The sequence below is a fragment of the Stegodyphus dumicola genome, chromosome 12, assembly GCF_044657685.1.
Source record: "Stegodyphus dumicola isolate Sdum_Otavi_A_Nest chromosome 12, ASM4465768v1".
Lineage (NCBI taxonomy): Eukaryota > Metazoa > Arthropoda > Arachnida > Araneae > Eresidae > Stegodyphus > Stegodyphus dumicola.
In genome coordinates, this window is record NC_140779.1 from 39,132,231 (window position 1) to 39,158,677 (window position 26,447).

General features: G+C 31.6%; 1 protein-coding gene across 3 annotated transcripts in view; it reads left to right on the plus strand.

Moving 5' to 3' along the window:
* Positions 1 to 26,447, plus strand: part of LOC118182768 (splicing factor, proline- and glutamine-rich-like) — a 141,425-nt gene that overhangs the window by 104,831 nt on the left and 10,147 nt on the right. For 2 of the 3 annotated variants that reach the window (XR_015044396.1, XR_015044397.1), the window contains exon 8: positions 25,442 to 25,548. Coding sequence is in view for 1 of the 3 variants with exons in the window: in XM_085827645.1 (XP_085683771.1) it covers positions 25,442 to 25,456 (15 nt within the window). In the remaining 2 variants the exon portion in view is untranslated. Of the gene's footprint in view, positions 1 to 25,441; positions 25,550 to 26,447 lie in introns of those variants that run through there. The other variant, XM_085827645.1, reaches the window with a different exon arrangement.

Consider the following 26,447-nt stretch of genomic DNA (forward strand, 5'->3'; position numbering starts at 1 on the left):
GATAAAGAAAACGTCGAAGAAATTTAAAATTAAGGAAAACAACATTGTGTTTGGTGAACATTTTAATTCAAATTTAGATCAGTTTTGAGGGTGAACAGGTGCTAGTCCCTCTTTGTAAGAAATTTTTGCCTAAATTTTTGCCTTAGAATCTGCAGAATTGTTTTGCTCCTGACAATGAAGGATCTGTACTTGTTCACCTTCAAAAGTGATAGTTTCAATGAAAATCTATACCAAACACAAGATTGTTTTTATTAAATTTAAGTTTTACTATGGCATGTTTCTCTTGATGGAAAATATATTTAAATAGCAATGTAAAATTTAAAAAGGTTAGAATTCCTGAAAGCTTGAAGTATTTAAAATTTTGACCCTTGAATGTTTCAGAATTGGTTTTAAAAAATAAATAAAAATAATTTTTTTAAAAATCATATTTTCCCCTCTACACTAATTTATTAAATGGTTTCCATAGCAGTTTAGTCACCAGTTAGATATTAAGAAATGGAATAAATTTTTATGCATAAATTAATAGAATTATTAATAATTAGAAATAATATAAATTGCCCATAATTGAATTAGTAGCATAAAATTAATGAAAAATCTTTCTGTACTTATGACTGTTCCTTACGATGTATAAAAATGGCAGCACCTAGAGTCATTAATATTGAACACACCTGAACATATGTGCGGTGAAACTTTGAATTAAAAAAAAAAAAAAGTGAATTTAGTGAAACATCAGTAGTGATTAAGAAGCAATGTGTTGCTACTTAAAAACGTGTAAAATATTTGTATTTCAAATTTTATGAGAAAACTCTGTGATTTCAAATTAATTATTGACATTTGGTAAAGTGTAGGATATTTGTATTTGAAATTTAATCAGAAAACTTAAATTTAAAAGAAATATGTTGTCACTGTTTAAAATAAAATACTTTTATTTTTCATATGCCAGTATGTTGCTATTTGTTAAAGTATAATTTAGGTAGATATTTTTCGTTTGAGTTTATCAATTAACAAACTAAGCCATTTAAAAGCAATAAAATGCAGTTCTTCCTGTCTGTAATTAATTACTAGCTGGACTTGTTGAAATTATTATATATGTAATAATGAATTGGTACGAAGAGAAAATTTAATAGAACCATTTACTAAATGATGGTTAGAAATGGGGAGGGGAGATGATACCAGATAGCTTGACTGTGTGGTATAGTTGATGACTGGAACACTTGAAGAATTGCAAAATCATGTGATCTGAACATATTTTTAGCATTAATCGATTCTTAGCAGCATACCTTATTGCATAACATTTCATTGCTTGGCACAACACAATGGGAGAATCTGCATCCTCCAATATTAAAATAGGCTCTTGCATTTTTTTTTAGCAATATAGCTTAGAGGCATGATTTAGCAGGACAGGGCAAGGTGTAAAAAAGAGTATGTGCACAAGGCAGCTGAAGTATTTATACCTGGAAATTCTTTGAGTTCTAAGCAATAATTGGAAAAACTTGCAGGGATTTGGATCTCTTCAGGGAAAGAAATGCTGTGTCAGTGCAAATGCGAAGGGGATTGTATTTAGATTAGAAATTTAAATTATCCATGCATTGTATGCATTTTTTTCAAGTTTTAAAAAAATGAAAAATATTTGCTTTTTCCCCCTCAATTTGTTATAATTACTAAACTTATTACTATCGGAATGCAATCGATCCTATGTGAATTTTGGGCCATGAAAAAGTAAAAAGTTTAAAACATATAATTTCAAATTATTTATTGTACAAAAAACACAAGCAATTTTTTTTTTTTTTTTTTTTTTTAAGAGTTATATTTTGTCATTTCTGATAGTTTTCATTTTTATTTTTAGTAGAAATAGGGAAAAATATATTTATCATTTTTGAATTTGCTCTTCAGAAAAGTGCACCATAAAGTTAATTTTTATTTTTTAGAAAATTGTGGCATGATACATCTTGATAGAAGGGTAGTCCTAATCAAGTCATCTCGTGCATCCACATACCTTTTTAGATGCTTTGGTCATAATTTTGATACATTGTTCTACAACCTGCAAGTGACAAGGGAAGCTTTGAAATCTAGCAGTGTGCCAGTTTTTAAAAAATTTTTGGTGTCCTCATCTTTAATGTTCCATAAGAGTGGAGGAAGAGAGATATTGCAACTGTACCACCAAACCATTGCATAGTCTGTTGCTTTGAAGTTGAGTATTGACATGGTGAAGTTTTGAATAATCTTTCCCTTGGAAAGTTATCGAGCTTTCAACAGTCGATGTAGCTTCTAGTTTTTGTAAACATCTTTTCATCCACAACCATTGCAAGGATAAACTTTTTTGCATGTTCAAATAAAGCATTCCACTGAATTCTAGGATTGATGACTAGCAGTAAATTTTGAGTTGGATATCCTGATGGCTTCAAAAAACTATCTTTGGAATATCTGCTAAATTTTTTTGGTTTTTGATTTTGAACCTGAGGAAGATGTAACAATTCAAAATAAAATATATCAGCTGCCAGATTTCATCAGTATGTTTGTCTAATCTCACTTAAAGTCTCGGAAGTAGCAGAACATTCAACGCAATGTAAAATCCATCTAAAGCGGAAGCTAACCTGGAAATACTTCCGATCTCATGCTGAACTAACAACAAATTAAAATAGCTGCTTGCTCCACCCTTGTATAATTTTCATCCAGTTGAGATATTTCTATGCCTTTTTGCTTCTCAAAATTACTGGAAGGCAGTATGAGGGTTGAATTGTGGTTGCAACTAATATAGTGATCAGTTACATTTCTTCAATTATATAGTATGCTGATAGACAAGACACAAATGTTGCCAAGTTTGCTGACTTTTGCCAATTTCTTCTCAAATTTGGCAACAGAAATTAGCCACCAAACCCATAGCCAGCTCGGGAGTCACATAGAACATCCAACATACTTTAAATGGTATATTTTAATGTTTCATTGTATTCAAATTTTTCTTAGGCAAGTTGGTTATTTTGAAAATATTTTTTGACTTGAATAACATGCTCAGTAGCATTTGTTGTATTTAAAACTTTGTTTGGCCTATGTACCTATGTACTATGTATGGCTTATAGAATCTGCTTTGCATAGGTTAGTTTCTTCCTGTACTTGCATTTATGTTGGGATAGGAACCAAAGTATACTGTACAAATAAAATTTTGTCATAGGGCAGGGAACTTATGTTCCTCGCCTACCATATGGCATTACACAGACCGTACCCAGCTGAAGACCCCCATATTAGGCAGGGGGAGGATCCTTGTCAAAATTTCCCCAAGAGGATTTGGAGTTCTCATTGCTACCACCCTGGGTTCACAATCCGAGGTAAAAGACTTTCTATTTGGTGCCTCTTTGACCACTGGGCCCTGTGAGGTCACCACTCCCGGTTCTCAGGTTCTGCCTATGTTTGGAAAAATATCAACCTGGATATGTGACTGGTTGACAGATATGCTACTTGCCAGTACTACCCGGGCTCGGACCCTTATCCCTATGGGCCAACCACCCAGGCAGAGTTATTGCCTCTCTCCTCTCCGTTGGGTGCCACTTTGGTGGACCAACCACCTGGCCGTGTGACCTCTCTCTCATCACAGAGCAGTAGCCGTCACCATTCCCCCCCTTGGCTGAGACTGCCTAGCCAGTAGCTTCACAAAGTTCTCTGAGTCAACCCCCTGGGGGAGGATAGGGCAGGGAAGACAAGACTGCTGGGATATGATTTGCTTGTTATAAAATGAGAATTATGCTTTTGGAGTATTAAAATACCACCTAAAAGTTTTGCTTTTATGTACATTATAGCTAGCCATGATATACATGTATTTAGTATGTCAGATACATGCAAATGAATGCAGTACATGTATAGGTGTTGGAGGGTATTGACAGCTGTGTGCAAAACTTTTATCAGCATTAAAAAAATAAAGTAAGGCCAACACCAGAGGCGGCAGATGAGAAAATAAGTCTAGAGGTGTGCAAGACATAAAATAACAGTAAGCATGCAAATATGCATGAGTTTAATTGCTTGGGAAAGCATAAAGCCAGGAATGCTGACTAAATATTCAAGATACAGGATGATGAATTTGATGAGAGTGATATCTGTGTTTTTATTCTGAAGATAAAATTTTTTAAAAATAAAAGTATTATAGTAGTAGCAATTGTGAATGAGGATTGTAAAACAATTGTGAGGTTCTTCACCCTTCTTACCATGTACCTTCATGGTGTAATTGAATGCACGATGGGCTAGTATTCAGAAGGTCTGTAGTTCGAATCCTAACAAGGGCATAGCACGTTTTTCATGCTATTTTCTCCCCCCCCCAAAAAAAACTAATGACTTCAAAATGATTAAAAACTGCTTATTGCATAGAAGTTTACAAATATTACTTATTAGATCTTGCTTAATTTTGAAATTACATCAGCATATCATACATGATAGTATTTACAGAATAATATGTATATTAATTATTAATTTTGCTTTCCTTCCTTTCTGAAGATTCTTTCATCAAATACAAGAAGCTTATAAATTAAAATGAGAGGGGGAACTATCTAATTAAATATCAATGTACTTTGTAAATTTGGAATTTTATTGTAAATTAAAAAAGCCCCAATTAAATTAAAAATCCTTAATCATTGCATTGTAATTATGCACTATAAAGTAAATATATGTAAATGTGGAGTTCTTTTGAAATATGGTACCTGCACAGCATCAGTCAGCTATGATATGTGGCAATGGTTTCAAACTCAAACTGCATGTTTGCCGAGTGCCTAATCTAAAATTAGCTGATGGGTCAGAATTTTTGTTTAAACAAAGTAATAATTATTTTGAATCACTTTTGAATTTCTGTTATTAAATATTTATCAAAACATACATAAACAGTAATAATTATATTGCAAGGGGAAAAAATTCAAGTTTATATCTTGGATCTTAGTTTGGTATCATATGTTGCTTTTTTATATTGATAGCTGAATATTAAATTCTTAGCCTGAGATTTCTTTCAAATATTTCTATCATGTTAAATTAATAATTTAGATAAATTTAAATTGAATGTTAAGATGTTTTAATACTTTTCAGCATACAATGATGTTTTCAGTCATGGGATGCTATGCAGTTCTCAGCTTTGTTAACCAAATTTAGCAAATGTACGAGTGTGAGAATTTTAACTAATTGTAATTTTCAAGAATGGTTTCATTATATATGTACAAGTAATCATTACTCTTAAAAGTTTAAAGAATATGAAATTTTAAATAATTATGCCTATTTGGGAAAAATTGCTTTGCATCTAAATTGATCTAAATGTGGTTAAACATTATTATTTGGCATGTAATTCTGTTCGGCAGTTTCAAAATTTAAAATTACTATACATTTCTCGCAAAGTTTACATTTAGCTATCAAAAACGGATTTCATTATTTTACCGACGTAATGTATGTGGGCACAGCTGTTAACTAACTTATTCTTTCTGAATGCATAGAATTTATTTAAAAAAGTATGAGGTAAGTATATATATGCTGGTAAAGTATGAGTATATTAAAAAGTGTTTGATAGATCTGTTACATATATAGTTTGATATACGTGTATTATGTAGATAGTCATCAAAAATTTTCATATGACGGTTTATTTTGCAAAAATTTATGAATGATATTACTGGATGGGCAGCATACCTATCATTTACAACTTCATAGATTGAAGTACTGATTTTTTAACAATGGACAGATTATCGAATGTGAGGATAGTTATCTAAGATAATTATTATTCTCCACCAGGTTTATATTTCGTTAACTTCGTAATCTGGTAACTGCACTTCATTGTGAACTGTGTGCATTGAGTTCACTTAGTGCAGTGGGAGAGAAGGAAGTATCCACGATGGGAATCTTTATTTGAATACATATTTGAGAAAATTCTTGCAAGAGCACTACTTGAAATCATGATGTAATATATTTATTTGGTGGAGTCTATTAAGTAGCTGTTTGACGGGCAGAAACTATCAATCAAGAATTGAAATTAGTATAGTATGCAAATGAAGTCTACAGAACATATGAGAAAGTTCTATTGTACAGATATTTCTCTTTGACTTGAAATCCCAGATATGCTGTTTCTTTTTATTCTGCACTTGATTTACCAGCAGTTGATGAAAATATGTGATACACTGGAAATGTAACTCCTAACTGCCCACGAGTAGCATTTGTGTGATATTTTGATCATTAATATTCAGACTAATTGTCTTTATAGACAGTTTGCACAAAATATTTCATATTAAACGTTGATATAAATATTTGTAGTTTTTTGATTACATATCAGTGTACTCATAAGCTGACTCGAAATAACTAAAATTACTTAGTTCACATCAAGCTGACTTCAAGTTAATTAAAATTGGTGTAAATTAGACTTTTATATCCTTATACTGCCTGTTGTAATTGAAGGTGTAACAAACTTTTAATCTTGAATCCTTGTACTGGTAAGTAGTAACAATTTTTATATGTTTTTAAAATTTGACATTGTTACAGAAATATGACATTTTAAAATTCGGCAGTGTTACAGAAATAAGGCATTATTTGCGATTATGTTTACCATAATTTTAAAAATTTGAGCAATATTGCATGAATATTTCATCATTGGTAGGAATTTCAGAATATTCGTTTAAGTTTAATTTGCGCTTGTTTCACTGATTTTATTTAATATTTAATTTTTGTGCATTTCTAAATTGCATAATTCTGGAAGAGTGAATTTCCTCATCACCTTTTGTACACCAATGGCTGCATTTCATCAGTTGCAGTCTCTTCTTCAGTTACTCTTCTATTTCCCACTAGTCACATGAACTACTGTTACTTCTTCACTAAACCTTCTGTTGAGCAATTTGACAATTACTTTAAGCAATAGTGGTTTTTTCAAAAACCTTTTATTGAATATTGTGTACTTAAGGTTTCTTTTTCATCACCTGGTCCTATCACTTGGCACTTTTGTTGTTGTTGCTGCTGTTTTGGCATATTACTTAGGCTCCAGGTGTCAGCAGTGTGGGTTTTTTCCTTGGTGACATTTCGCTGTATAACCACTGGCAATTCCCTTTATAACCACTATTGTTTGCCTGATCACATTTTTTCATCTGTTCACTTTTGGGGGGTGGGTTGGCCTGTGAAAAAGCAGCTGTCCTGTTTCATAAAAAAATAGCTGTTCATTGCAAATAAAGATTGTGTTCAATAATTGCCATCAGAAAATTGAAATATGAACTTGGCTCAGACGACTGTACTGCTTACTCTTATGTTAGAGAGAAAAAGATGTTCAAACACACAACCCATGGTTTGTTGATTCACACATTCCTTTCATTACTGCCATGCAGTTAATTTACTTTCATTGGCAAGAAATAACATCTGTCATGTTTACAAATTTTGGCTTTTAATGAATTGCAACACAGGAGTTGATTAGAATAGTAATATTAGAGTGGTGTATGTCAGTTCCTTGTTATCTCATTGTAACTATTAAAACATATGGATGTAACAGAGTTATGGAACTTGCTGAAACTTTATTCATGAAAAGATAGAAGTAACATAAGTTTCTCCCACATTGGGTTACTGGAGGATTTTTATGTGAAATTAGATAACGTTTCGTGTTGCTGTTCCTGATCATTGTTTCATCTAGTTTCAATAAAAGACATATGGAAAGCCGAAATACACCAATATGGTGCTGAAAATGCATGGTCTGATTTTTAACGGAAAAGTATCTTCTCAAGTATCACCTGGGTAGCTTATTATCTCAAGTATCTTCTGAGAGATGCTGTGCTTGCTATTGTTATGTTTAACTTCATGTGCATTGCTCTATGCTTTTGGGCTCATTCTGTCATCATGGACCTAAATCTTGTTTATTACTATTAAAATTATGTATTAATATATTATAAATTAAATATGCAAAGATAGAAAAATCTATTCTTAAACATTTAATTAACCAATTTTTGTCTTTTACTTTAGTTGCAGTTTTTTTGTTGAAAGTAATTTGAAATCTGTTGTTCTATTAAATGAATGTTTATTTGATAAGAATGTTAATACAAGCAGAATGTAAAATGGGCTTTTCTAATGATAGCAATGCAGTTGAGATAAAAATTAAAGAGAATAACTTTTATTTTTATCTAGAGGTTTGACATTTAATTTTTATTTTATTAACTCTAGAAGTTTGACATATGTCGGTACTATGAAAAAAGAAATAAGAGAGAAATACCAGGTGATTTTTTTCTAAATAAAATGAAAACTGAAGGATCTTCTCTTTATTCATTCACAGATAGAATGACTCATTTCATATGTGCCTCAAAAATTAAAAAGTGTTATTCTCTTTTATTTTTATCTCTTGAAGAATTTTTTACTCTCCTAAATACATATAATGATAATAATGTGGCTTTCAAGGTAAGTGGTATATTATAACGCTTTTATTGTAAGGGAGTATTTTTTAAAAAAATATTTTAAAACGTATAGGAAGTTTTCTTGAAACAATTATTAATTTTTAATTGATACTTAGCAAAAACAAGAGTAACTTTTGAAGAAAATATGTATGACTGTAATTTATTAACAGTTGTAAATGAACTAAAGATCAGTGGGAATACATATTTTACTGAAGTTTTAATAAAGTTTGGAAAACTAAAAGTATCGAAAATGCAGTTTTGAGTAGGCTATTTAATATGATTTTTTTAATCAATAATTATGGTGGCAATTTTATATTTTTTTAACCTTGTTTGTTCTGTTTCCTTCAGACTACCATACATTGCAGTTTGGAAAAATTAACAAACTTAAATTTCAGTTTTTTGCAAAATCGCAGATTTTTACATGTATGCATTTTATAATTAAAATACATATATATAACTTGAAGGGGCTGAGCATTTTAAAAATTTTATTTACATTTAGAAGTCTGTTTTCTTTATAGCTTTTGTTTGTAGGGAATCCTGAATCATTATTACCTTAACTATCTGTTTAATAGTAACTGAATTTTTATTGAATGTTAAAGAGATCTGATTTAATTATAAGTATGTATCATATTTATTTCACTATGTAGTCCAAAAATAATTGAGGATAACAGTTTTTACTTTTAGTGAATAATAAAGAAAGAATATAATTTGAAATACTTGCAGTGGAAAAAATATATTCCATAGTTTCCAAGATTCAAATAGGCAGCAGAAAATCTCAATAGATATCTAGTCCATCTAACCCTTAAACACAGAGGTGAGTTCTATATGACCGTGCCAATATTTTAGAACTATGAAGCTGCTTATATATAAGTTATATAGTTATTCATCTCCGTTTCAGTACTTTTAAGTTGACATAAAATATAACCATGCCTAAATTTTTATTAAACTGTATCCATTATTTTTTTTAAATTGGGCCGCGGGCATATAGACCTCACCTCTGCATTTACGTTACTTTTTTCTGGCATGAGGGGGAGATGGCTTTATTACTACTTGAGTGTCGAACGTGTACAAGAACTTAACTCTAGAGGTTTGACATATGTCGGTACTATGAAAAAAGAAATAAGAGAGAAATACTAGGTGAATTTTTTCTAAATAAAATGAAAACTGAAGGATCTTCTCTTTATGCATTCACAGATAGAATGTCTCGTTTCATATGTGCCTCAAAAATTAAAAAGTTATTCTCTTTTCTTCAGTACATCATTTAAAATCAGAAGACCTTGAAACTGAGAAACCTGAAGTAACATTTTACAATGTGACTAAAGGAGGTGTAGGTGCATTGGATGAAAAATGTTCTAAACATTCTACTAGCCGAAGAACAAGGCAATGGCCTGTGGCCATATTCTTTAGGTTACTTCATGCAAATGGAATAAATGCGCTTGTAATACATCAGTCGTTAAGAGATACTGCCAAATTGGGGGAAGAAAAAAAAAAAAAAAGATTTTTTTGATGGAGTTATCATCAGAATTATTGAAACCATGTATGGAACGGAGGCTTCAAAAGCCATCTGTGAACCAAGAAATAAAAATGTGCATTCAGAGAGTGCTAGGAGTTTCCAGCGGAATCTATTCTAGCTTATATGTAACTGATACCCGTAAAATGCATAAAACATGCTTTTTTTTGGTCCTCTCTAGACTGAGAAGAAAAACTACCTATCTATATTTCAGCTTCAAGAATCCGATATGTAAGGAATGTGCCAAGAGAATTTGCAAAAAATGTGTTGAAAATGCTTAAAATAATCTTCTGCAGGTTTTTAATATTATTTATATATTATAATATTTTTTTTTGTATTTTATATAATCCAGATTCTATAGATGGAGCATTTATTAAATAATTTAGTTTGTGCGCATTTGCAAGTAAGTAGTGTTTATTTTATTTATTTGATTGTTTCGTACTTTCATATGTGATTTAAAAATTCATTTTTAATGCATTAATTTTAGAGTTTTAAAAAGAATTAATTACTTCAATATAACAAGCAAAGTGTATTAATGCTTATATAATAAAAGTACAGTCAAAAGTCGTTAATTCGGACACCTATAATCCGGAATGATCTATAATCCGGACCTCAAAGCTACAAACTTTCTGCGCATGCGTCGCGTTCACGCATGCGCACAGGCGTTTACAAGAGCGCGTAAGACCATTACGGCTGCGAATATGTTTGTGCGCATGCGCGTTTAATGTGTAACGGAGTTATACGCTAAGCTAAAGTTATCTAATTCAGTTAATGTTGCAGATTGCGTTGTTCCTTAATCTTCGAAATGGATCCGGCTTATTATTTTTTGCAGACTGTTAGAGCAATTTTATAAAAGTAAGCTTGAACTTTCGATTATGTCAAATAGGATTTCCGATATATATTTACTACAAAGCGAAAGTATGTTTTGAAATCCAAAATCTGTTTATCAATTTCACGCTGCTCTGCGGCAGAGGGGGGGGCAGAAACGTCATTATTAGATTGATAGATTAGAAGGATTATGTCAAATAGAATTTCCGATATATATTTACTAATATGTAATTTGTATCTACAAAGCGAAAGTATGTTTTGAAATCCGAAATCTGTTTATCAATTTCACGCCGCGGATTGGAAGTTGATCTGTCAGCACTATCCTTATCTTCAGGGCAGATGTTTTTATTTTATTTGGTTTATAATTCCAGTAGTTAAGTGTAGTATTTCATTTCGATGTACTCCGTCTTTGATATGATTTAAATCAAGTTCCTCGTCATTATAATTCGCTTCCGATAGTGAAGAAAGTGACCCAGAGGTTATTGAAAACGAAAACATTTCGATTGACAAATTAGTCGGTATTCTCAACACAGCAATTATAGGACTTGAACAGCGGAACTTTGTAACTAAACAAGAAATTATGTCTGTTTAATAGAATTAAAGAGAAAGTATTATCACATGAAACGAAGCAACTTACATTGAAAGAAATGTTTAATAAAGTAAACAAATAAATATTAAGCTTTTTCTTTTTGTAAATTTTGATACCCCTTAGATCATAATTGTTCTTTATTTCATAAATTACGGTTTCATATTTTTAATTTTGTAATTTCTGCATGCCATCTTACCAGATTTAAACTGATGATCTATAATCCGGAAAAATCGATAATCCGGAATCGCCGAAGTCCCGACGAGTCCGGATTAACGACTTTTGACTGTAGTACATTATTTTAAAATGCATAAAATAGAGGGTGGTCTGAGAGACCCCTCCTCTGTGTTTTCGTAACAGAAAATGAACATCTGTACTTAAGGGTTAATCCATTCTTGTGTAGATGATCTGAACCTTTGGATGTGTAAGCAAAATCTAGTAACAGATTTTGATAAATAAAAATTATGTAAATTAACAAAAGATTAAAATTTTTAATAATTATTTTACTACATTGCAGAAGGGACAAAATGATAGAATTCTGTTGTGCGTGCTTCTAGAAATCATTGTAAATGTAACTAGAGGGCTAATGTTCTGTTTTAGTTTCATGATTTTCACGAGTTTCATGAATTCCAGGTTGTGCCAAATTGTTTAAGGTTTCAAACACTTGATGTTGAAATTTTACAGAGATATAAGGACGTATCTTATTGTTTCATATGTTGCAGGGAATTTTAAGTGTTGCATCAATGTGGAGTCATTGTAGTTAAGGTTTGTGGATCCGATATCAGGCTCTTGAGTTCCTCATGATGCAACTGGGCTTTTGCAATTTTGGAATAATCTGGAGTGGTCAGTTGGTTATTATTCCTGGATAAAATGTCAGCAACATCTGTGTCAGAGACATTTCTGATGTGTGTACTAAACTGAGTAATAAAATCCAGTTGTCGAAGCTGACAATTAAAATATGAATCTGAGTGTTTTTTAAATATGAAGATTAAGGGTCGATGGTCAGTGCAAATGATGAAGTCATGTCTTTCCAAATTGTGTAAGAAATATTTAATAGCACAATACACAGCAAACAGCTCCCTGTCCTATGAGCTGTATTTCCTTTTGTCAGTGGTAAGTTTCCTTGAGAAGAAGGCCATTAGACGAAGTCCTTCAGTCATGTGGGTATGAACCACAGTTCTTATGACTGTGTCAGATGCATCTGCCATTATAGAGAACTGATCATTAGGTGAGTTATAAGGTTGTGTGGTTGCATTTGCCAGATCATTTTTGCATTGCATGAATACGGTAGATGCCAGTTCAGTCCATTGAACAGCTTGTTTTCCAAATTCCACTCAGTTCTTCGATATGGCATAGGTGCACATAGATTGATGTTGGTGAAAATCCATAGCTGCCCACACGTTCGTTTGCTAGGTTCACCATAATCTGCAGATGGTGTTTAAAAATGTATAATGTTCTTAACTAGGGTCACCAGTTTTTGGTGACTACATAAAAATGATTAAATGAAGATTTTTATCACAACAAAAATTATGTATTATGACTTTAAAATTAACAGAAAGGTGCACATTTATATCATGTAAGGTTGAAATGGAGACAAGCATCCATACTTACAACATTCATGAAACCACTAGAACTCTGCCCTGAACTTGTTTGCTTATCGCTACTGTCTGTCTCCCTGATTGGTTGCACCATCTCTTGGGTGTAACCAAAAATACTACAGTAATTGTTTACACATTATATGTAAAATATAAAATAATAGAATAAATTAATTAGCAATAAGCCTTTAGGTTTAATTACAAAACTTCCTTACATCCGACATCTGCGGTATGTTTCGCAGTGCCAAATATTCTTGACCAATTCCTGCTTCAATTTTAGATAAAAACTTTGCATCCCTGTAATAAGCCCAGCTTTTACTAGGTCCTCTCTCTCTCTCCTTTTTTTTTTTTTTTTTTTTTCTTGTGGTTTTTTTTACATGTTGACTTTGCCCATTTTTTTCAAAGTGTGGTATGTTGTATAGTTATTGTAAAGTGCTTATTGCATACATATTGTTGTTCTGGCTTAGCAGATATGTATTTTTGAGAAATCATTCTTCAGAAAGTAAATTTATGCCGTGGAAAAAAATTATTTTCCGATTCCTCAAAGTACAGTCATCCATCATCATCCAGTTAACTGCAAAATAGCTAATGCCTCCTCTTTCTTCATAGAAAATGTTTCTTCATTTCCACAGTGCAAATCATTATATATTTTTAATAGTTGACAGATTCATCTATGACAGGGGTCTCTAAACTACGGCCAGCAAGCACTAATGATCCGGCCCACAAAAGGTTTCTTAAAAATAATTTTGTAAAATTTAAAAGTAACAAATAACATACGCATTAACTATTTTACATAACAACCAATCTAGAAATGCATTGCCTGTCATGCATGTTCTTTATAAAACATATTAACATTATAGAACCATTCCTAAATTTACAACGTGAAACACAGTAGCACTGTATATAGAAAATCTCATGTGGACACAGGACTTCTTCATACGTCCTTTAAATTACACATATTTTTAGTCTTTGGTCGCATTTCATTTAAATTTATTTCCTCTCGTTTCATTAGAGATATATTTCTTATTCAATCAATTCAGATCTTACTTCACGGCAAGGCAAAAATACGAGGGCAATCCCAAAAAAAAGGTCATCTACATTTTTAGATATACAAAGAACCGTTTATTTTCTATAATTGCTATATCACTTTAAAGATTGCAGAATGCTCTATTTTTCAACATAATCGCCATTTCGGTCGATGCATTTTTGTAGATGCTGTGGCAGTTTTACAATGCCCATGTCATACCAGCTTGCTGCCATGCCCTTCAGGAAGCGTTCAGGAGCATCCACATGATCCTCCGATCTTTATACATTTTACGAACTCAACAATCACGAAACTCAACGAATACGAACTCAACAATCGCGAAAGTTGAGGAACTCAACTTTCGCGATCGTCGGCAATTGACGACCTCCCGCTCCTTTTTTCATCATGAATTTCAGTACGACCGGCTGTAAGCTCTCTACACCACTTGCGAACGTTTTTGACATCCATGCACGACTGTCCATATACTTCTGTCAATAGGCGGTGAATTTCAAACGGTTTAACGCCTTTTGCGTTCAAAAATTGAATAACTGCACGCACTTCGCACTTGGCGGTAACGTTTATCGGGAGCTCCATTTCGAATGGCTGCCAAGCCAAGACTGAGCATCCGAGCGAAGCGCCTGCGTGCTTATGTGGTAGCGGAGAAGGCACCACTCACAACAGTGTTGCCAACAACCGTATTAAAACTTTCTCTATGTCCCCAAAAAATAGGAGACCTTTTTTTGGGATTGCCCTCGTACATAAAAATCAAAACGCCTTCAAACAAAGCACAAGTTTAAAATGTAAACAAATGGCAGCTTTATTAGGCTTAATAGCACTTAACAGCTTTTAAGTTGTTGATAATTTTAAAACTGTTGCATGCAGATTAATTAAAGTCACAAAACCTTAACCGAAATACAAGAACAACATAATTCAGTCACTTTTAAAGCAAAAAATTCTCAATATAGTAATATGTAAGGGGAAAAAAAAAACTGAGCTCACCGAGCCGAGTAATAGAGTAACAATAATTTTTTACTTCGTACAAGGAAGTAAAAAATTCTCATTGCACTTTTTACAAGAATAAAGATTTTGTGTGTCACCTTTCATACTTTCACAGTAGTGTTCTAGTTTGGTTCATAGAAATTTTCAGTAGCGATTTTTATTTAAATCTTAATTTTTGTTCTGTATATGTTGTAATTTATTTTAAATTTGGAGATTTTTTTTTTTTTCACATAAAACTTGCCTAAAATATGAAATACGTACGAGTGAAAGTTCGCACCTGATCAATATGTAAACAAAATGGGTGATAAAATGTGACAATGGGGAGGTGAATCCATTGAAAAGTGAAGAACATACTAAGCCGAAGAAATATTCTGGGACAAAAATATATTTTTGCAAATGTTTAAAAACAGCTTTAAGAAATTTGTTAGGTGAAACTGCATGAAAATCTAAAAAACAAGGCTCTGCATAAGATCGCAGCATATAGATCCAATCACAAAAATCTCACAGTTTAAAAAAGTCTATGTTCTTCTTTAAAATTGCATTGCCGTGGTGTCGTGAATTAAATGGATCTTTGCCCTCGAAGCTTCCTGAAATAACCAATATGGCCAGTGTGCTAAAATGTTTGGAGACCCCTGATCTGTGATATACTACATTTCTGAAGCAGTAGAGGAAACCAAGCTGTGACCAGACGATGTACGCAGGCTGTCTGAAAAGTTTCCGACCTAAGGTGGGGGGGGGGGAAAGATATTTATTCTCCAAAATTACCTTTATTTTTCGACATAGTCTTCTTGTAAGTCTATGCATTTCTTCCAGTGATTCTCTCATTCTTTTAATCCGCCCAAATAATATGTGGAATCTTTCTCTGATATGTCTCCTCATCTGATGGAAGTCTTTGTCCTCCAAGTGCTTCTTTTAGCTTAGGGAACAAAAAAAGTCACCTGGTGCAGGGTCTGGCAAATAGGCTGGGTGGTCAAGCAATTCAAATCGTAATTCATAGATTTTCGCTATTGCAACTGCTAAGGCGTGATATGAAGCAGCATCTTGTTGAAACAATTTTTTTTTTTTTGCTTCAACAAAAAAAATGTGGCTGTTTTTCCATAAGTTCTGCCTTCAGCTTGTCAAGTAACGTTGCATAGTATGCTCCGGTAATGGTTTTCCCTTTTCAAGATAATCTATTGAGACAATCCTATGGTTGTCCCAGAAAACTTGCCATCATTTTCCCAGCAGAAGGAACAGCTTCTGCCATTTTTTGGAGCCAATTCTCCCTTTGCAGTCCACTTTTTTGTGAATGTTTTTGTTTCTGGGCTGTAATGAGTAATCCAGGTTTCATCTATAGTGATTAATAGTTAAAAAAAAAAAAAAAAAAAAAAAAAAAAACCAATTTATTGCGCCAACAGAATAGTGCAACATTCGGACACGTCTTTAGTCCAAAGTGAGCAAACACGACACCCAACTCTCAGCCAGCTTGCACGTATCAAAATCGTAGTTCAGCATGTGGCAAACGTGTTTTTTGGACATGCTAATAGCCTCTGCTACCTCTCTAACCTTGATTCGATGGTCGTCAGGACAATTTGGTGAATTTAGTGATGTTTTCCTTTGGTTGTACTTTTCGGCCGCCTTGAACATTCATTGTCATCCAAGCTGGTACACACACTTCTAAATTGACTGCCCAAAAATTTACAGTAGTAAATGATGGTGCAGAGTGCCCGAACACTGTGTCCAATTCTTCTTTAATCTGAGTAGGCGTATTACCTTTCAAAAACTGGTATCTAATGACAGCATAATACTCGAGTTTTGCGAAAACGGTCCATTTGTTATATAATTTTAATTCCAAAATTTGAGAATTTTTCGCCGATTTTTTTAACATCATAACTTTGATAAATTTCATTAAAATAATAGTAATATATTGGAATTATATTTAATATTGGTAGATATTGGTAATATATTGGAACATTTAAATAAAACATTTTTATTTTTCACTGTCGTATTATAAAGTTTCATTTTGGCAACTTATTATACAATATTTTGAATCTGAAAGGCTGCATTTTACCATCTGATACTAAATTCGACTGCATTAGTACCTTTCTAAATTCTATTTCGAATGCCTGTCTAAATTCTAAAAGTTTTGCCATTTCTAGATTTTGTTGTTTGGTGTGTCACTAAATTCTAAAAATTCTGTCACACCAGCTCTGTAACTGGCCTTTACCATATATATTTCACGGTTCTTCTGAATTCCATATTATTAAAGAAATTAAATTAGTCACTTTTTCTATACATTCTAAATGTATTTAAATTTTTTTGAAAAACAGAAATCCTTAATTAAATCTAAAAATTCTAAAATGGAAAGGAAACATGCTGAAGAAAGAAACTGAATACATAAAGAAAATTATTCTTCAAAGATATGTGCGGTTATTATTATTATGTAAATTACCCAATTGTTTATGATTTCAGCCTTTACTATAATTTTCCATTTCTGTTTCCTCATATGATAAGAGTTATTAAGCCAGATTAAATTAAAATTAAATTGTATAATCTTTGACCACTAGTCCACATTTTTAGTTTGAATTTGACTGTTCTTGTTTAATTATGTCACCGTGAGATGTAATTGGCTTTGTTAGCATCAGAACATGCCTTTATGTTTGTTCTAAGTTCTTTTTAAATAAGAGGCTTATTTAAACCTTTGTCTGATATTGTAGTTACTTTCAGACGTAGTGATAATTTGCTTCATGTCTATCGGGGGTTTTAAACTATTTAACCTTTACCAGATCAAGTAAACCCTCATAGGTACATTGTGGAGAGGTTGACTAGTTAGGAGATAAAGCATGCAGAAACTAACGAGAGCATTCATTTGCATTTGAGACAAATCTCTTAATTATTGTTAGAAAAGGTGCTTAAAGAGAAGGAAATCGATATAATTTAGCCAAAAGGTTGGGAAGGCTTCAAATTAAAATGACGGATAAATATTTTATTGAGTGCCGTTGTTACAAAACATAAATGTTTTGTAGCTTTTAATATGTAATTATCCTAATATCGTTTAAGAATCAGTGTCATAAATTGCATGTATTTTAAACTGTGAAATTTTATTAGATTGTGATTTAAATAGGGCTTTTTTAACAAATATTGTTAAAAAATAAAATTTAATAGTTGCCATATAAATCCATAATGACTAATCTTATTAAACTACCTAATTTAATTATTGATAACTATACCCTTAAAAATTATGTCTACATATTAAAGCGAGTTATTGCCTTTCATTAATACTCACTGTGGTCACAAGATAAAATACAAAAATGTAAAAATTCAAGTAAAACTTTTTCTTTGCCTCTAGTGAGACTTAAAATAATACAAAACAACTTATCACCTCTGGTGTTTTAATGGCTTATTGGAACCTGAATGTATATTAACCGGTTGGCTGCGTTCATTTGTCTCAAAAACCGTCACTGCGAGTTTCAGTGTGTCTTTGTTGCTCCGTGGGTGGGAACGTACGTAGTCTGATCTTATGCATATTTTGTAACACGAGTGCATTCTAAAATAACTAACTGCGTTGCGGTTTTCGAGAGACATGAATGCAGCGCTTTTGCGCCGCGTAGCAGTCAAACGGTTAACTGGGTTACAACCCCTGGAATTCTGCACAAAGCTATGACACTAACTGCATCAAACAGAGCCTGACTAACTTTCAACACTTGCCAACCATGCATAAATCAGGCCTTTCAGGTTTGTTCTAATCAGCAGGTCTCTCTCTAAAGACAAGCAGCTGACATTCAGTCTTTTGTTATGAATGATGCTGATTATGATCTTACTTCTCATTTTAACCTATGCCGTTTGACGTAAAATCTACCTGCTATTTACTAAACCTCTAGACCAGCGGTTCTCAACCTTTTGACCAACGTGCACCATCTAAACAAAAATTGAAATGCCACCTCTCTTTAGTACCCCCACTCTTGAGCAAAGCTCAGATCTCATAAATTTACGAGTGTTAGAGAAAAAACTCAATCAGTATGTTGGGATTTTAAGTTTTGAAATAAGTATTTAAAAATACTTTGCTTTGTGTACCACCTATTTTTTTCTTGCATACCACCGGTTGAGAACCTCTGCTCTAGACTGACCAAGTATGTGACAAAATGAGACATTAAAAAAAATCAACATAAAGCTAACTATTATTAAAACGTAAATGCCACTTATCTTCTTTCAAATATGTCCAATCTATTATAAGTGTAAATATTTAATGCTACTTGATAAATTCCATAAAGTTTATTTTATTCTCAAACTTATTAATAATTATTATGTTCATTAATTCATATTTAGCAATAATGCATACTACTTAGGGATCTATTTTATTTTTAGGATGGTATTACAAAAGTGAAATTCAGGCATAGAATAATATTTTTATTTGAATTTATTCAGTTCCCATTTGCTCATAGGTCCTTAATTTTTTTCATTAATGGTCCTTAAAAGTACTTAATTTCCGTGTGCAGAAATGTGTACAAACCCTGTAAAAACTAATAAACTAATTAAAATTTAAATATCACTAAGCATTTATAAAATATGTTCAGAAATTTTGTAATTCATAATGCTAAATTACTTGATAAATTTTACAAAGCTGATTTTATTCTATTGTTAAGTATTAGATCATTATGTTTAATAATAGTATATCCTACATACAGACTTATTTTATTCTTAGAATGGTATTAGAAAAATGAAGTTTGAGTGTAGATAACTGCTTTAGTTTGTTCAGTTCCCTTTGCTGATAAGTCCTTAATTTTTTTCATTAATGGTCCTTAAAATTCAATGTACACAAATGTGTGTGAACTATGTTTTTGTTCAGTTAATTATGTGTAAAGTTTGAAAGTGTGTAGAAATGAGAAAGAAAACATTGTAAATAGAAACAAAATATGACCTTTAATCCATAAAATTCTTTTTAAATTTCAAGTTCCTTCAAGCCCAAAATGTGTAGATTGGAATTTTGCCTTGTAAAGTAATCATATTTCCATTTCTAATTAATGCACACACATTAATGAATGATCCTAATATGTTAAAATAGCACTTTTTTAATTTCTAGAGTTTTAGTTTAGTTTATTTGTAAGTCTGTAAGACAGTGAGAACATATTTAGCTAGAGTAGAAAAGCTTAGTCAAGGACAGCCAAAATCAATAACTGCATATAAAGACTGTAATTCTTTCACTTTTTGCAAGAAGAAACCATATCAATACAGGAGAATACACTTTAGATCTGCCAGAATGCCAGAAAATGTTTATTGTTCTGCTGCTGTATTAAGACTTGCCATTAGTTTATGTCCCACTCACTGTATTTTACAGAGGGATTTGTTTGAGGTATTCATGAAATCGTCATCATGTTTGATAGCCAAAAAGGAAGAGAACCATCTAACAGGTCCAAAAATAGCCTCAATTGTGATTCTAATCATAGTTTGATATTGAGAGAATGAGGAACTTCTAATTAGCATTCTCTTGATCATGAAAGATTCATTTTCCAGTGGTATCATCAAAAATAACTATCAAGCTGTATATACTTTTTGAAGTTTCTATAACCAGTCACGGGTACATGAATAAAGAACATTTTAATACCTCTTGTAAGGTTATTTAGGAATTTTTTAGTGCAACTTTTTCCCCCTAACAAAGGACATTGCTCGTCTGCATTGAGTCTGTCCGGTGTAAAAATATTAGGAAACAGAAGATGCAGTTTGGACAGATTAGCTATCTTATTTCACCTGGCTTGAGAATGAGTGGGATGCCTGATGCTGCCAAATTGCTGCATACCAAATTCCTTACCGGATCTTTTAGGGTCTGAAAAGTGCATTTCCAGAATAGTGTAATAGTATGCATTTGCTAGAGAAACCATACACCATATTAATTTGTTGAAATAGAAGAGAAAACTTTTCCATCAGTATTAAATTTTCATAAGTGTGGCTTTGAATTCATTGTCAGTATCTTAATTGTGATGAGCTTAAAGATTGAGATTTCATGTGATTTTCAACTGCATTAATTCCAAGCACTCAATCCTCATTTTAAAGAAGCATTTGATAATGGATTTTAAATGTCTTGTAATATGTCTTCATTTTTAGATATTCAGAATAGATTTTTTCCCCATTTTCCAAATCTATAAACTGCAAGTTCTCTCACCCCACCCCTTTGGCATATTTTTCTTAGTAGTCGTAATATATTATTTGAAGTCAGCAGTTTCAACTTTTAAGTACATTGGGACATTCTGTATTTTACTTGAAAATTTATTGAAAGTGCTTTTAACCCCTTAACTGCCGCGGGCATATATATATGCCTTGCTCAGCCGATGCGTTAACTGCCCCAGGCGTATATATACGTCCTTCCAAACTGCTATCATTTGCTTTGCGCTGCTACACCTAAAATTATTCGCAAAGTTAACGCATCGGCTGAGCAAGGCGTATATATACGCCCGCGGCAGTTAAGGGGTTAATGGATCTATAATATATTCATTGCTTCAATATTTAATTTAGGCAAGTATTTGCAATTTCCGCGGGGATGAATTTTTGCCGTCTATTTAACTGTGCAACCCGCTCTTTCCTAGTTCAAGGTTTCCTTTCGGCTTTTCTGTGATGTTTAATTGTTTATTTAGATGTGGTTAGTTGTTAGTAACTAGCAGATGGTGTTAGTTGTCCACATTTCTGCCAAATATACAAGAATAGGTAATGTAGCATTTTGCCGAGCACTTTTCAGAATTCAAAGATGTCTGGTAGGAAGCGTTTAGCATATGATATAACCTATATTCCTTATGATATTTCCGTCATTGATAGTAGTTTTGACTCTGATTTCAAGTATATTGAAGATAGTTATAGCAAAACTGATGAGAATTTCTTGAATTTCTCTGCAGATAATGATGAATCTGAAAATTCAGTTTCTATTGAAAATGTTGGATAGTGGTGCAAAATTAATATGCAAAATATCACACATTATGCAAATATTTTCATTAGTATATATGTTTTACCTTTGTATTTTATGAAATAAATCATAATTTAACCAATATTAATTTTCAAAATTTTCCTTTTATATCATTATTCTTCAATTTCAGTATTTTGACAACATTTTCTTATGATCTAATTGTATATTGAAAAAAACTCTTTTACAAAAATTTTTTGTATATTTTAACTCTAAAATATCTGTAGATTTGAAATATGTAATAAAAATACATAATTTTTGAACCTATTTTGATAAAAAAAACTTATGCAGTGAGAGGGTTAACTCAGCTGTGTAGAGTAAGATAAGCTGTAATTATTTGAAAAACAGTAGGTGTAGGCTGTATATTATGCAGTTTGAATATAATTAATTACATGTAAGGAAATTGCTAGGGTGTTATAAAATGGAAGTGGTTCAGCTGTTCATCTGAATATTAATTTTATTCATCTGAAAATCACAAATATTTTTAGCTCTTTCTAGTTGTGTTTGAAAGATGAAACCATATAAAAGAGATTGTGCTTCTGTAGATTTTTTTCTCAGAAGTAAACTAAATTTTTCACCAAATAGTTCAGATTTGTGTATTATCTCTGATTTTATTTTGAGCAGATTTTTGCTTAGAGGTTTTTATTTTGATACAAAGTTGATATAAGTTTAATTTGCTTAAGTGATACCTTACCTCCTCCCCCTAAAAATAAATTTTAATTCAAACATTTAAGAAGCATAATATTGACATAACTGAGTTGAAGAAACTTTTATCTTCAAATAAGACATAACTGTGCTCTATGTTATATATGAATTCATGCTTTATTTATTTTAGTATTTCCTTTATACTTTCTTGTTATCTAAAATCATATATTAGCAGTCAATAAAATATGCTATGTAAGTTATGCATTTCATGTTTCCCAGTGCTCCTAGATATTTTCTCTTGGGTTTAAGTATTGCCCGTGAATTGTAGGTCTCTGGCTGATGTTGTTTTTATTCGCCTTTTGTGGAATAATCTTCCTTTCAGATATTAAGTGCAAATATTATTTTACAAATTCAGTGACATTTAAGTTATTGCTCTGATTATAAAATATTACTGTTTTTTATCATTAATTGTATTTGATAAGCTTATATAGAAAGCATTTAAAATTATATTCATATACCCTTTCCAAATAAACCATGAGCATAAATCAGTTTATCATAGTACTGAAAGTAGAGAACCTGCTAAAAAGGATTTTTTTGTTACTCTTGGAAAGTCTCCTGATGTCAAGAAGTACTTCAGCAACTTTAAAAACCTTCCCAATATATGTAAACCCCTAGTGACCTAATCACTGAACCAATCAAAATGAAACTTCAGATATTGTTATGTGGAAGCAGGTACTTGAGATTGTGATGATTTAAAACAAAATCTTGTGATGGTTTAAATCAATATAGCTCTAATGGTTATGGTTGCAGTGAAAAAATTCAAAATTTTCAAATGCAGCACCCACTTATGTCCTGAGCAAATTGAACAGCATATTGAAAAACCATCAGTAGCATTGGATCAGTACACATATGACAAAAATTGTCGGCATAAAATATTTACTAAGATCATTGTAAAAGCACATGACAACATAGAGAGGATGTGCATTGATGCACTTTGCATAATTCACAGGGATATTCAATAAGCTCCAATAATTGAATTCATTGGGCTGATGAACATCCTCACGATGTTGCTCCATAACTTTTATAACTTTATACCCAAGAAAACATTTTGCAATTAAAAAAAATCAACAACAGCAATCAAACATAAAAAATCTTATTGCAATGTTTATTCTTCTTCGCATCTTGTTTTTAGAGTTATGTGTGCATCTGTATAATACCTTTATGGAAGATAAGTGGATTACCTTCAAATGAGAATTTTCTTTTTATTTGAAGACTATATTACTGTGTTTCCTCACATATTCCACTCATCCTTTTAGCACCATTCTATTAAGATTTTTTTTACTCAATTTTCTCCTTCCTCAATGTGTTCAGACAACGAGCATCCCTAAATATTGAAATGGGTTCATATATATATATATATATATATATATATAGTGATTGTTTTCATCTTACTAATAATCATAAACTACAACTGAAGGTCATACTGAACCTTTTCCTTTTGATTGTTGTACTTTGTTTTCATCTTACTAATAATCATGAACTACAACTGAATTCATACTGAACCTTTTCCTTTTGATTGTTGTACTTTATGGCAGCCTATTATAAGAACCAACCAATTACAGCATAGCAGACTCGGCGAGCTTCCCTTAGCAAACATGAACTGGCATTCAGTCTATGATTTCACTGAGACAGCTGCATATTCACCTTCTTTAGTTATTTATGGACGATTTTTAGGTCTAATTAATAACAGACAAGATTCAAGTACATGGAAGAAGGAATGCAGATATGTTATTAGATATTATAATGTTAATATTACCATGTGTACTTATTGGAATGTAGATTTCCTTTAAAGAAATAACATACTAATAATTTCACCATAATTGCTTGTCATTTATTAGACTCCTAGCACAACTGCATCCTTTAGAAATTAAATTAATCACAAAATTTTCCTCTATTTTTAAGGTCATAAAATTAGTAGAAAAGGGAAAATATGTTAGGAAATATGGTACATGCTAATTTCCCCTCCTCCCAATAAAGTGGTTAAGTGAGTACCTGTACTATGCAATATTTATTAACAGCTGATGATTACAAATGTTTTAATAGTTAGAGTTTTTGAGTGAGACCTGAAATATGAATGTTGTACCTTTTTTAAAAATAGGTTCTTTTCTACATGTATTGTCTGAATAAATTGTAAATGTAATTAGTAAGTTTTTTAAGTGAAGAAAAAGTGTGTTTTATTTTTGCCACAATATTAAAAAAAGTTTAAAAAAAAAAAACCATAAATTAAAATGTAGCTAAATTTATTCATAAAGTATATTTCATCCATCGAATATAAAGTGCATAAATAAAGAGTTACTATGAATTTTTCACATGCAATTTCATTTCATTTTGATTCTTATTTGTCATAGATTTTAGATTAATGCCTCTTTTGCATTTTAGTATTCTTAATGTATTTAGAAGACATTAAATATGATTTTTTAAGGTTGTGAGGAACATCTTGAAAGGCCTGGAATAATAATTTGTTAACCTATATATATAAAGCTTCTTCAGCATTTTATTACCTGAATAATTCAGAGTGTGTATGTGTATCTTTTGAACTTTAATTAAGATTAATTATATACTGTTCTTAGTATTCCAGTAATATACATAAAATTCTTAATTTAAATATTGGAAAATTTTGGTGAGCTTGCATTACTGCAATTTTATTTTGAACAATTTTACAGGCAAACTAAAATTCTCAAAGTTACTTTTTTTTTTTTTTTTTAATTGCTTGTCTACAGTCAGAATGCAGTATTTATGAAAAAAACTTTTCTTCAATTGAATGAAATGTCAGAAATTTTGAAAATTTGCTTATTTTGTTGGGGTTGTGTGTAATGCTAGAATAATTTTTTAAATAAAACATCTTTTTTAGTTGAATTCAGGATCTTAAATAACTAATTTACATTATTTTGATTTGTTAGGTCTGTGCGAGATGAATGATGATTCTTGGTGAATAGATGAATGATGAGTTACTGTTTTAACCTTCATGCACTAGAAAAGAGTAATAACTCAGTTGAAGACCTTTTTGGTAAGCTTTTCCTTTTGCATTTTTCAAGTATCGTTCTTTTTTATGTAAAAACATATTACTTTAACTATGCTTCAAGTTAGGAATTAATTCCACATTATAAAAACTCTTAAGTACAGTGTTGACAATATCATGAACAGCTTATGTGGCAATTTCATATTCTTTGGTGAGCTTTATTTTCAATTTGCCATGTTCAGATCTTTCAATCAATGATTTTTTTGTGTTTAAACAATTCTCTTTAATTTTATAGTCCTAAAATTTTAAATCAGTTTTTTTTTTTTTTTAATTAAAAGAAAATGTGCATGAAAATATGTACAAAACAAAAAATTTCCAGTGGTCAGCTAAAATGATGCCTTCGACTGTGCAGTCAGAACCAATTATACGGGATAATCTTTGAAACTAAACCTAAAGACTCAATTTGGCTGTTTTTAGACAAGGCTTGGATTTATGCATATTTGTCCCCCACACAAATACTTCCACACACTGCCATGGAGGGATAATCTGCACCCAGATAATCAAGAGTGTATATATATATATATATTACTGATGCTGGGAGACGCCTGGTTTTTTCTCATGTCTCCTGGTAGATCATCAAGTCTTATGGTTTTTTAAATATTAGTCTTTAAAGGAAAACTTCTGAAGGAAATGTTTCCCAGTAATAAATTAAATGTACTGAAAATTAATTGTATTAATTCTGTTACCCCCACTCCTAATCATTTTCAACGTCATTTTTTGCATTTCAAGTCTATTTTATATGAATTATGGTAATTTATCGTGGACATTCACAAAAAATCAACATGAAGATTCAGCTTATGCTTACACAGTCAATATTTGTTTTTAATTTTGTTCTGCTTCAATATATGGTTTATCCTAATTTATCCACACAACAGTGTGTACACCCA